We start from the raw sequence: 13,288 nt of genomic DNA, 5'->3' as shown, positions 1-13,288 counted from the left end.
CGGGGCCCATGTGGGTGTTTGGGAGATATTTTATAATTATTTGTTGAACCCTTTCAACTCGTATCTCTGCTTAGGAGGATCGGGTTCAAATTTATTGACCCGCGCAGCATCCCTAGACGTCACGTGTGTTCTTACGACACACTCGCTGGGGCCCATGCGGGTATTTGGGGGCATTTTATAATTATTTACTGAACCTTGTAGACTCCTATTTATCTGCTTATGAGGATCGGGTTCAAATTTGTTGACCAGCGCAACATCCTAGGTGTCACTTGTGTACCAATAACACGTTCGTCGGGGCCCATGCGAGTATTGTGATTGCATTTACCTCTTTTGTACCTATGTGTATATAAACTACGGTGCATGTACGGGGATATTTTGCAATGTTTGAAATTATACAGGTAATGTTATTTGAATGCACACAACATTCCATTTGAGAATTTGAACACGCCTTTTGTCCACTTGTTTGAGTGTTGTGGATCCGGTGGTGTGGCGTTATAGATTATAGACGCATTCTGTCTTCTTGTATAAGTGTTGCAGATCCGGTGGCGTGGCGCTGTAGATTGTAGACGCCTTCTGTCTGCTTGTATAAGTGTTGCAGATCCGGTGGCGTGTGCAATTGATTTAATTACTTCGTATTTTTGCTTATGGATGATACATGAGATGTACAACAGGTCTTCTACAGTGGCCCATAGGAGTTCACACTTTGTTATATGTCATGTCTTCACTTGTAACCTCCTATTCGTATTCATTGGTGGACTATACATTTTGTTGCAAATCTCTCATACAATTCCATAGGTGAACTATCATATTTATCATGTACTCTTTGTAAATGTTTGTAGATAACTCTTTGCGCATGTGACAGGTCTCCTATGACAGTTCGTAGGAACTTATATTTGTTGCATACCAGTCTCTTCTGGTTGTAGGGAATAGGTGTTTTTCGATTGATATTAAGTGGTTGTTGATTATGGGAAGGTTTAGCATCCATTGCACATTACTTATTGTCGCTCGTAGATGGATCAATGTATGCATGATGAACCTTCTATAGTCACTTGTGGGCACACTACAATTTCTTCTGGCCTCTACGATTTTTGTCAGTGTTTGCACATAGATGTAGTAGGAGCTATTATATTTTCTTGCATGAGTGATATGAAGATTGATGTCAATTCAAATTTCTTTGCTTGTAAGGGTGAATGTATCTGCTGAAGATTTGCTATATTTACAACGCATCTACCCTCGCTTGTAGATAGGACCACTATATGCATTGCAAGGCTTTTGCCCTCATCTCTTTAACTTCTAGGTCAATTGTTGTATGTATGATGAACTTCCTACCATTTCCCATAAGTTTCTAGACTCATCACAAGTTCTTGCACTTGTGTCTATATATGATCTCCCATACTTGCAACGTTCAGCTGTAATCTCTTTCAAATAGATCAACTCTTGTTGCCGTCACTTACAACTAGGCTGTTGCATATATATATATATATTACTATGTTCATAGGAGACCCATTGCACTTATTGTGATCTTCTTCATGTGTGCCTTCAAGCTCTTTTCACAAGTTTGTGAACTCACTACTACGGTCGTCGTAAGCTTTATGTTACTTGTGTGTGAGTTATGATGATCATCATATGCCTTTCAACATCCTCAAGGATAGGTTGTAGCTTGCATGATAAACTTTCCTCACTGGTATGCACTTGTAATTGATCACATACACCTTTCAACCTTCATTACTTGCAAATCTCACTTGCTTGTTTATGCAATGATATTGATTATCATTGTATTCACCAGATATCTTCAGACATGCTTGTAGGGGAATGGTTGCATTTATTTCATGCTCCACATATGCTTGTGATCATTGCAATTACTCGATTGGAGCTGAATTGCTATCAAATTACTACACTCACTTCCTTCATGATTTGTCTCTTTCATGTATTTCATGAGTATGCTCCTTATTGCAATTGTCCTCAATCATTCATAAACATGATTGAGGTGAACATCCTCCATGAGCGAATTAAGAGTCCTGCTTTTTTACTTGCAATCAAGATACGTGTTCACATTGATTATTACTTATGAGTGTAGTGGAGAAATTTCAGTTGCCATGAGTCTATTTGCAATGGTCCATCAATGTTCATTTGAGTTCCTTGATCTTTACTTATCATTTCATATTTCCGATTCTCCACATGTGCTTATCGATTTAAAGCTTGTTTCATTGTTTTCAAATAGCGAGTTTAATTCAAACTTGCAAGTCCCTTGTCATTGTTTATCTCAATTCAAATCGGGATATTTATATTATTTATTTTGAGTTCAATTATTATCCTTTGGCAATGTGTTTGAGTTTGATTTGAGTCCAAAATTTGTAAGTTCAATCAATGTTCAAATTCTGTTCAAAGGTTCACAAGTTGGAGTCCAAGTTCAAGTCGAAGTCCCCTGTTGTTCAACTCAAGTCTTTGCTTGAGTTCAAATATTCAAGTCATGTTTAAGACGAGTTCATTGCATTGCTCATTGCGATTCCAAATCAAGTCTACTTGCACTTTGCTCAAATGTTCAAATCTTTATTCATCTCATTTGATTTGTAAGTTTAGTTATTGTTTAAATTGAATTAGGATCATTTTATTTGCTCAAATATAAAAATGAGCTCAAGTTCAAATTGTTCCCATTTTATCCAAGTCTTGTCCATGATTCACTGAAAATTTTGGCAGCCTCCCGGCGTCTCCCCTGTTTAGGGGAAAACCACGGGAAAATGGGTCATCTCACCATGCTACTCGAGCGTGTATGGTAGGTGTCGGGGGACACCGGGCCGTACATCTTTCATCCCACCACTCTATACGAGTGTGTATGGGGTCTTCAAAAGTACTCATACCAAGGACGCAAATGACTCTCCCTACCACGCTACAAGAGCGTGTATAGGGCTTACCCACCTCGTCGTATGCGTCACACCGGACTCCCTCCTACCGTGCTACGAGAGCGCGTATAGGTGGTTCTCCGGTCCGCCGCAAACGCCGAAAATGAGATTTAAAGTGATTACACGCATCGTCATAAGCACCACACCGGGTTTCCTCTCACCGTGCTACGAGAGCGCGTATAGGGGATTTGACGGTCCACTGCAAACGATGAAAACGAGAATTTAAGTTTTAGGTGATTACCCGCCTCGTTGTAGGCATCGCACCGGGTTTCCTCCCACCGTACAACGAGAGCGCGTATAGGTGATTCCCCGTTCCGCCGCAAATGACGAGAATGGTAAATCTGAGTTTCAGAGATTATACCTTTGGGGTCTGCGATGATGAGGTAGAAGAAGTGTACAAAAACATATTACAAAAATGCACAAAAATACAATAAATCCCTCTCTTCTCTTTTGCACTTTATTTATTCTCCTTTTTTTTTTTTAAATCTTCTTTTTTTTTTTTTGAAACCTCATCTTATATTTTATCATTTCTTCCCTCTTACACCACCAACTCTCAACAACCAATAGAACACCAAATCCTTCCTCACAAAGAAGCTTCCCACAAGCTTGTTACAAGAGTTGTTTGGAAAAAGCTAATAACAGAAATCATACAAACATATGAATCATTTGAAACCAATTGCACATATGCATTTCTGAGCTTATTTCTTTCTGCAAGGACCAATATTTAGTATTGATGGTTCCACCTAATGCATAAAAAAAAGGCATAAAGAGGCAGTAATTCCAATTCTTCTCAATGTGATGAAAGCTATGGTACTTAGTGGTGTAGATAAATGCTGAAAGGCTTGATGCCATGCTCTCTCTAGTAATGTGTTTTGCGGAGTTCTGAAGTTCTTAAGAGGCTTTGAGTGAGGATGTTCTATGTTGTTCCTGCAGCCTAGAGAACAGCAAAAGCATGGTATCCTTAGCATTGCCGTTGGTTGGATTCCAAGAAGCGAATCTGGTCCTTTCCTGTATGGCCCTTGTTGAGCTTCCCAATGGAATTCTCAGAATAGTCTAACATAACCTCTACTTCTTCTTCCACCTTTTATGTCTCTTCTCCAACTCGTTGGGTGCAGGAGACTATTGAGATTAGATCTGCTGCGCTAGGACTTGGAAGTCCTATATTAAGAGCCACCGTCACTGCTTCTTCATCTTCCTCAGCATCTTGATCATTTTGTAGTCCTCCGACGGTGTTCTTCTTCTTATTTTTATGTTCTTCTTTGTCATGATGGAGAGTGGAAGAAGTTGGACTTTGTCTAAGGAGAGGATGAGCTTCTCTTTAGGGAGGAGAGGAAGGTGGATTGTTATTTCAGTTTGTGTAATTGCAGTAGTTGTGATAGAAGCTGAAGTTTAGAGTTTGGAAACAGGAGCTGTAGCTTTGAGTGTAAGATCAGGTGGCTCATGACTGCAGGAGATTTTTGTGGCTGTTTGTTGAAGTCGAGCAAACAGGGCAGCTAACGTCTGGTGGAGCTCGGCTAGCCTTGCTTGGAGTTGAAGTGTGGCTGCTAGGCGTGTGAGATCTGACTACAGGAGCTCAAACGATTGCTGGTTGCCCCCCTTTTTTTTGTGAAATAGAGGAGGTAGGAGGGCGTTGATGTTACTTGGGGACTTCAGACAAAGAAGGGGTTGTAAAGCCGGAATGGGAATTAGTGGAGGACTCCAAACCTGCTGTGGTGGTGGATTTCTTTTGGATGAACGGGTGAGGAGATTTTGAATCGCTGAAGCTTTGTGTCTCATCTTTAGAAAATTAGTGAGGCTCTCGTTTTGACGACGAGGCCAAGGCCAGCCGTGTTTGAAGCGACAGATTGACCCAATGAGGTATCAGCATTGAAGGGATATTTAATAGATTTGAGCCTTTTTCTCTATTTGGCACCTGGTCTTTGCTAGAAAATTTTAAATTGAAACCCATATTGATGCTTTATCACTTATGCATTAATTCAAGAGGGCAGTGATGTTTCAATGAGCCAAAAAATCGCCTCGGTTTGTGTGTTGCTTTCTCGTTTTGCACGTCGGCTACCTCGTTTTACGTGTCAATTTTGCCGAACGTCGAAATTAGACAAATTGGTAGTTTATTTAGGGTATTGCCGACGTTCCGGTCGCAACGACGCAGTCCGTTTTGAGATCAGACGTCGTTTGGGCGACGCCGAGGGTAATTTTTACATGATGCCGCCTCGATTTGTATGCGCAACCTTAATAGAACAAATTGATCTTGCATTTAGGGTATTGCCGGTGTTTCAAACACAATGACGCAGTCCGTTTCACGATCGAACGTCGTTTGATCAACCTCGTGTTTTAATTTCGGGTATCGGTCATCCCTTTTGACCGATCTCATTCGGTTCGACTGCGAGGGGCCTCAACCTAGCAGAATTCGACATCCTGATCGCAACGACGCTGTCCGTTTCGCAATCAGATGTAGTTTGACCCTTCAAGTGATGTGTGATGCCAAGGCGCGTATCGCTTTATTCACGAGTTTCTCGTGTGGTATGAGGTATAGGGGTCAACAAGACCCTATCAATTATATCTTATGATTCATTAGTCAATGATTTAGAGTTATTGATGAACATATTGGATTTGGCCATGAATGTAACATAATGATGTCATATTGTGGCAAAATTACATGGTTAGAGGGCCCCTAGTCATAACTGTTTATTTTTGGTGCCATTGAGCTATAAAACCACCGGTTACACATCCTTAATGGTGGGATATCATTTAAGAATAAATTTTAATGATATTCTTGATTAGAAATTCACTCTTTACGAGCTAAGATTATTCTCAAATTTATCACAACTAACAAACTTTTGTAAAAGATGTGGATTTTAATTTAAATTATAGTCGATTAATTTCACTTTAAATATTTAAATTTTGCTAAGTATTGATTTTTTTTTTTAATTTTATTAAAAATTTAAACCCTAAATAATTGACTTTAGAATTTGGGGTATTTTTAAAAATTAAGTTGTCCCCTCTGCTAAGATTTTTTATCAATACAACCATCACTAGGATTTTAAATAACTTGATTTTGTTATTTTAACCCTATCAACTCTATTTATTTGTCGACAGAGGATCGAGGTTGCATATAAGTTTTATGAATCATTATGCGGGCATTTAACTTGATAGTTTGTATTTATTTGTAATAAATTTTCTTCAAAGAAGATCTTGAGAGCCTAATATGAATGTAAAAATCAAATAACTTTGTGAATTTTGTGGCCTAACATTTGATCGTTAATTGAAGTCTTATCGACTCCAATCCTTTTAAGAGGGAGAATTGGACTTCACATTTGAGTCCATATTTAACCCACAAAACATTCTTTCTTCTTCATTATGTATTCAAGACTTATTAACTTTGTTTACTAGCCAACACAGGATTCGGCTCAATTTCAACTTTGTGAATATTTACACAAGTGTTAAACCTAAGAGTTTGTAATTTTTGTAATATAAATATTTTTTTTGTAAAAGGTATTGAAGGCCTAATGTGAACTTAAAAAATCAAATATTCTCGTAGACTTCATGGTTGTGTGTCTATTCATTGGGTTCGAGTCTTGTTAACTCCAACCCTTTCAAGGAGAATTGAACTTGAAGTTTTAGATTCATATTTAGCTTGCACAACATTCTTGGATGGTTAATTTAAACACTTAATATATTCGTTTAAGCATATGTGGAGAAATGATGTGTTTGCTTTTTTGTACGTTTGCCCGATGCACTTGCACACTCCTTGTTACCCTTGCATAATGCATCTGCATACTTTGATTGTGTTGGCACACTTTTTTATGCACTCACATGTTGTATTTGCATGCATTTCAATGTATTTACATAGTGTGTTTGCACGCTCTTCAGAGTTACAAGTTTAAAAAAATCATTTATTATTGTCTAATCCATGTAGCATTCTTGGATGTTATGTTTTTATATTCACTATGCTGATCGTAGCACATACGAACATTTCATTCTAAAGATGGTTTTAAATTTAAAAATTGATTGTAAAGTTTCATTGTATTTGTGCACTTTTTTTTGCACTTGCACAACATGTTTGCATGTGCCACAGTGCATACGTGTAACACACTTTTATATTTCGTAATGTACTTATACGGCGCATTTGCAGGAATTTCGATGCACTTATGCAGTGCATTTGCATACTTGAATGCTTGTATGCTTCTTCATGCTATTGTACATTGAATTTGTATATCTTAGGTGCACTTGCTTATGCTTATAGGGGACACGTAGCTGTTGGAGATTTGTAAGAGTCCGACAAGGCAGTCTCATTCACGTGAATGTGTTGTCGTGGGATTGTACCTGTAATTTCACATTTTAGATCAATTATTACTCATATTTAGGTGCATTATCACCCATATTTTTTTACATTTACGATTGTATTAAGAATTCATGTGTGAGTAGCATGAAGCAATATTTTGGCATGTTTTACATTTGCATACCTTCTCTGTTTTCATATGATTGAATTTTAGTTTAGTAGACCTCACAGATGAATTAATTTTTAGGTTATAAATAGGGAGAAGCCTATTTGGTTCATTTTCATCGAAGTTTAGTTCACTGGGTGTGTGTTCTCTTAAATTTTGAGCGTTCCTGGGTGTCTTAGGAGCAAAGTGGAAGTTTTGGTTTGCGCTCATTGGCGAGCTGTCAAGTTTACTGCAAGTTCTTTGTATGTCCTATTTCAGTTCAAACTTTCTCTCTTTTTTTTACTTCGGTTTATTTTTTTCAATTTTATTTTTTAATTATTTTTTTATTAATTTAATTTTAATTCATTTTAGTCCTTTTTTAAGTTTTGTTTGGGTCCCCTATAAGTTCAAATTTCAGCAGCATCTCGACATCTTCGAGTAGAGGGACTTTATCGAGTATGTTGGACCTTCCCACCACGTCAATATCGTGAAACACCGCAACCATAATTTTCAATCCCACCAGTTAGAATGACAATGTAAGGGTCTTCAGGTACATGTTTACAAGTGACAGTGTTTCCTTGCCGCATCAAGAGAGACATGCACGATTATTTAAATTTACCAACTATGCTAAAAACAATGCATAGGAGGCCCACCTGTTGATTTGTGAGCTTCGTTTACGACTAACAACTATTAAAAACCTGCATGGGTTTTGCTCGATAGGCCAAATGCGTTGTGTCTAGGATTTTGGAGTTTTAAAAGTTGTGAGATTTATACCTTCGAGTGCGTGGTGGTGAGATGATGAAGCGAGGTTGCGCAAAGAAAAAAAAATCCTTTTTTTACTTTCTCTTTTTGCTCTTTTTTTCATTTCTTTTTTGGGAGATAAAAAGGCTAAAGGGGGGGGGGGGGGGGGGGGGGGGGGGGGAGGGGAGAGAGAGAGAGAGAGAGAGGATTTTGCTTCTCTTTCTGGAGAGAGAAAAAAGAATAGAAGATTCCATGTCCTTCTAGAGAGAGAAAGAGATATTATTTTATTTCTATTAGAAAGAGAAAGAGATTGTGAGAGAGAGAGAGGGCGTTGGGCGAAGGGTTTTAGAGATAGAAAATGGGTAAAGAGAGAAAATAATTTTCTAGTCTTTAATTTTAGAGAGAGAGAATGGGAGGGGAGGAGATGGAGGAGAGAGAGAGAGAGAGAGAGAGAGAGAGAGAGAGAGAGAGAGAGAGAGAGAGAGAGAGAGAGATTAGTAGGAACAGGGTCTATGAAGAGAGATATGTGGGGTCAAGGGGGAGAGTGAGGGGAAGATGTTAGAGGAACGAGTTATGGAGGAAGAAGAGAGAATAAGATTTTGTTCGGGATAGCTTTCTTATTGTTATCTGAAGCATCTTTTTAGTACAAAAATTTCTTAAATTAGAAATTTTTGTATTAGAAACCTGCTTTAAAAAGCAGTAAGAATGTTGTCTCAAATCACACCTAAGAAAGAAGAAAAAAGAAAAAGAGGAGAGGAAGAAAATAGAGAAGGAGAAGAATAAGAAGAAGAAACGGAAGGAGAGAGGTGGTCGGCTAGGTTGGATGGTGGCGACGGTGAGAGATGACCATTTGTGGTTGTTAGCATAGGTGAGTAGAGAGAGAGAGAGAGAGAGAGAGAGAGAGAGAGAGAGAGAGAGAGAGAGAGAGAGGGTTCAATCGATTGTAGCATGTGAGGGAATGTGGGTGGTTGAGGGTGTGAGCAACGAGGGGATAGTCGATTGTAGCATGTGAGGGAATGTGGGTGGTTGGGAGTGTGAGCAACAAGGGGTTACGTGAGGGTTAGACAAATTTAGGTTTTAGTTTTAGGTTTTTTTTTTCTTTTAATTTTTGTTTTTCCGCCCTTTTTTGTCTTTTCTTTTCTGTTTTCGTTTTTCAAAAAAAAAAAAAAAAAGCTCAACGGACAAGCCAAGAGAGGACATCAATCTTGTTCTTCTCTCTCTTTTTATTTTATTTTTATGTCTTGAATGCGAATGAACCTTGTTTTGGTGATTCTGGCTTTTTGTCGATGTGTTTTGGATAGCTTTCGCGCGATGTTGTATTCTTCTGTCATCATTTTCGTTGTGCGCAATTGACTCGACTTCGGGGCTGGTATTGAGGACAACATAATGTTGCATCTTCTACATGTGATTGTACATTTACAAACTCCTAAATACAATTTCTATGTCATCATATTTGATCGATGTTTCTCCTTTCTCTCCAATTTAATAATTTCTTTGTCTATTTACCCTTCCTAATTTGATCACACATTCACTTTAAAATTATCACTTCTATCACACTTAATTTAGCTATCAATAGCATAGTCATAGACATAATATAACATTATATGTGTACACATTTTTATGTGAAAGTGAACATATTTTGTCGATTGATCAAATGCTTTTAATGATCGCAATGCATTTTTTACTCGTGTGCAGCATGCAGTATTGAAGCTATGTTTCCTTCACTTTTATATGGCTACCATTGCTTTTTCGTACTGGCTATAATTAGAAGCACTAGTTAAATTATTGGATGAGTTATTATGCTGCAAAATTTAGCATTTCAGCAATTGCACTTAATTACTTGATTGACAAATTTCAGCTCAATGTTCTCAGCAATTACTAGGTGTAACTGCACGAAATTGTTTTTGATGTCCTAACAGTAAGAAAGCATCTTTATACTGGACTAAATATACACATTTCTTTCCAGTAATGCAGTGAAATTTACACATGAAGGAAAAGTGGGTGTAAACCTTAAGTTGCAATCAGAAAAATATCTAAGTTGTTTAAATGGTCATGATGAGATCCGTCCTGCTGAGAATTCTTCTTCAAGTTTAACAAAAGAAAACTCTCTGAAACCCAAAAGCTGTAGCAATAAAGGCATGTTACGAAGTCGCGAAGATAAAGAAGATAATGGTTATTGCAAAATTGCAACGGAAACATCTTTGGCATCTGAGGAGAAACAGCAGCCATGCGAAAAGATCGTGTTACTTCACTGTGATGTTTATGACACTGGGATAGGAATACCAGGTGACTCAAAGCTATTCTATCTAAACTCTATTTAAAATAGCAACAGAATAGAAATTTTTCTTGTTTTCATTTTTTTTCCTTTCCTAGAAGATGTCTTTTCCACTTTTACATATTTTGTTTTAGAAGATTAACCTTTGGCTGCCTATTTTTCATATAGAAAAGGCGTTGCCCTCACTTTTCAAGAAGTATATGCAAGTCAGTGCCGATCATGCACGAAAATATGGTGGAACAGGACTTGGCCTTGCGATTTGCAAACAACTGGTAGGGTACACCAATGGCTTCTTACTTTTTATGTTAGATATTATCCTTCTTTTCATAGAAGAGGTGATGAAATTACTATTACCAACGAAATAGAAAAAAATGTGAAATATCAAAATTGAATTCGTGTGCACGGTTGTCCAGTAAAACACTGAATTGAATCAATACCCATTCTTCTACATAATAAAATGAATAATAATGATCGGCAAGGTGGCAGAATATTATGATCTTTAGTCTAGTTTTGTCATTGAGAGACCTCCAAGAGTTGTTGGTTCATCTTGCATGGTGATCAAAGTTGCTTTCTATCTTCTTCAAATAATAAGATTAGAGAAACATTTATGGGAATGATATATAGACTGGATGTTTTCACCCTTAGACAGAAGATACCAAGTAATTTGCAATATAAGATATATTTTCCTGTGTCATTTTCATTGCTTTTTTTTTTGCAGCATTATTGTTAGGTGTTTCTCACGTAGCGCTCCAGAGAACCCTATAATAAAAGCTTTTGGGAGTTTGATTAACAAGTAACGTCATTCTAAATTTTTTGTATATTACACAATTTAGGATGGGGCTAAAATTGAGCTTCTCAATATGCAACTACAGTATAGTTTAAAATGTCCGGCCATCCTAATACCTTAAAGCATTTTCCTATTACCAGGCTGAATTCTATGGAACAATATTCTGTTTGTGTTTAACCAGTTCTCGTTGGAACAATGTTCTTTAGCTAATTTACGTAAGTGAGTTGTTGTGCGTTGTGTATCTAGAGTGCAATTGACAAACTTATTAAAACCGTCTAACAGGTTAAGGCAGACTCAGAATGCCAGGAAGGGCAGATCCAATCAATTTTCCTTTTTGAATTCCCTTATATATGTAATGTCTTGATTTCAAGTAAATGAGTAAAAACATTTATTCATTTATAGTGATTTCTTGCGTTTTATGCTTCCAAATATTATGAAACTATTACGTTAAGTCTGTGTTGCCATTGATATAGGTGGAGCTGATGGGTGGACGTCTTACAGTAACTAGCCAAGTAAATTGTGGGTCAACATTCACATTTCTTTTACCTTGCAAGGTTCCTCAAAAGCAAGCTGGCTCAGATGATTCAGATGGAGAATCTTCCATGTCTCATTGTGAAGTTAAACATGATATCAATCTTGATGTACTCAATGGATCATTTCTATTTAAAACATGCTCTCTGAGTAATGGTTTCTCCTTGTGTGGATCCCCTGCTCGCAAATCTAATCTGCTGTGCAGTGGTACAGTGAGCACTTCGATTGCAGGCAATGGATTATCTGAAGAATCAGGATCAGATTCTTATAGATGTAATGAAGAAGCTGTGCCTGAAGTTTCTCAGGGTTCTATACAGGTTAATAGAAATAAATCAGAAATCTTAAACATAAAAGAGAAAGAACATCAAGTTAATACAGATAGCTTTGATGTCTCGATCCGCAACAATTCATATTCTGGCATTGCAGATAAGGTTGCATATCCCACATGTTCACCATTAGGATCTATAGTGGAAGACAATTCATATCAAATATATGAATCAAAGATACCAGGTCAACACCATACGCTAGAGAAAGAACAGAATGCTCAGATCACATCAAATGGAAGGTCTGATTTTCCTAAAACTGGCTCACAACCCAAGATTCTTCTTGTAGAAGATAACAAAATCAATATAATGGTTGCAAAGTCGATGTTAAAACAGCTGGGTCACAAGATAGATGTTGTGCATAATGGATTAGAAGCGATTTATGCGGTTCAACGTGCTTACTTTGATCTTATTCTAATGGTATGGATAAAATTTACATTTTTTTCTATCAAAAAATTAGAGAATGCCAAAAATTGAAGGTGCTTATATTCTTAATTTTAGAAATTGATAAATTCTTCGATTGCAGGTTTTTAGTTTATATAATTTGGTTGTCCGACAAGATAAATCTCCATTATTTGATTTAAACATGATAACTTTGATATTAATTGTAACATTTTTTTTTAATCAGTGCGATGGAAATAATGTCCTCAGGCTTTATATACCCTACTGCTATATAACAACAACAACAACAACATCAAGCCTTTATCCCACTACGTGGGGTCAGCTACATGAATCTTTTTTCTCCATTGTGTCCTATTAAAAGTCAAATTCTCGTTTAAATCTAATAAAGAAAGGTCATTCCTAATATTTTCTAACCAATCTTTTTAGGCCTATCCCTACCTTTCTTAACATAAGTCAAATCTAATACCTCTACTCTCCTAACCGGGTCATCACAAGGCCGCCGTTTTATGTGAGGTTCTCACTTACTGCAGGCGGAGAACCCGCCTGCCTGGGCGGACAAACCGAAGGGGAGAAGCAAATGGGTGGGCCCAAGGGGCCCACCAAATTGAAGAGGAAGGATGAGGTGTTTGCCCTAGGGGTAATGAGGGGATTTTGAGGGGTTTATGTGAGAGTTAAAAGTGAGTTAGGGGGGCTTTTTGGAGGGATCTTGTTTGGTGGCTGTTTTAGCTTTCTTTTTCTCTAGGGCTTGGGAGAAAGCTTCTCTTCTCGAATTGAGAGCATTGTATCCGTGCAAACTTGTAAGTCTTTTGATATTCAAGTTATTGAAGTGTTTGTGAGTGTTTTCATCCAAGAAATCTTCTTTTCTTCCACTATTTTTGGGCTATTTTCTTGGATTCCGAATTTTT

At 37.5% G+C, this 13,288-nt stretch overlaps 1 protein-coding gene across 4 annotated transcripts in view; it reads left to right on the top strand.

The window, feature by feature from the left end:
* Nucleotides 1-13,288, top strand: part of LOC110096830 (histidine kinase 5) — a 39,510-nt gene that overhangs the window by 14,808 nt on the left and 11,414 nt on the right. For all 4 annotated transcript variants that reach the window (XM_020822952.2, XM_028701306.1, XM_020822953.2 and 1 more), the window contains 3 exons: nt 10,032-10,351; nt 10,509-10,612; nt 11,601-12,401. In XM_020822952.2, coding sequence (XP_020678611.1) covers nt 10,032-10,351; nt 10,509-10,612; nt 11,601-12,401 — 1,225 coding nt within the window. The remainder of the gene's footprint in view (nt 1-10,031; nt 10,352-10,508; nt 10,613-11,600; nt 12,402-13,288) is intronic.

This window comes from Dendrobium catenatum, unplaced genomic scaffold (genome assembly GCF_001605985.2).
Source record: "Dendrobium catenatum unplaced genomic scaffold, ASM160598v2 fragScaff_scaffold_1676, whole genome shotgun sequence".
In the NCBI taxonomy this organism is placed as follows: Eukaryota; Viridiplantae; Streptophyta; class Magnoliopsida; order Asparagales; family Orchidaceae; genus Dendrobium; species Dendrobium catenatum.
The sequence above is the reverse complement of the archived record's forward strand: the minus strand, read 5'-3'. Positions and strand labels throughout refer to the sequence as shown.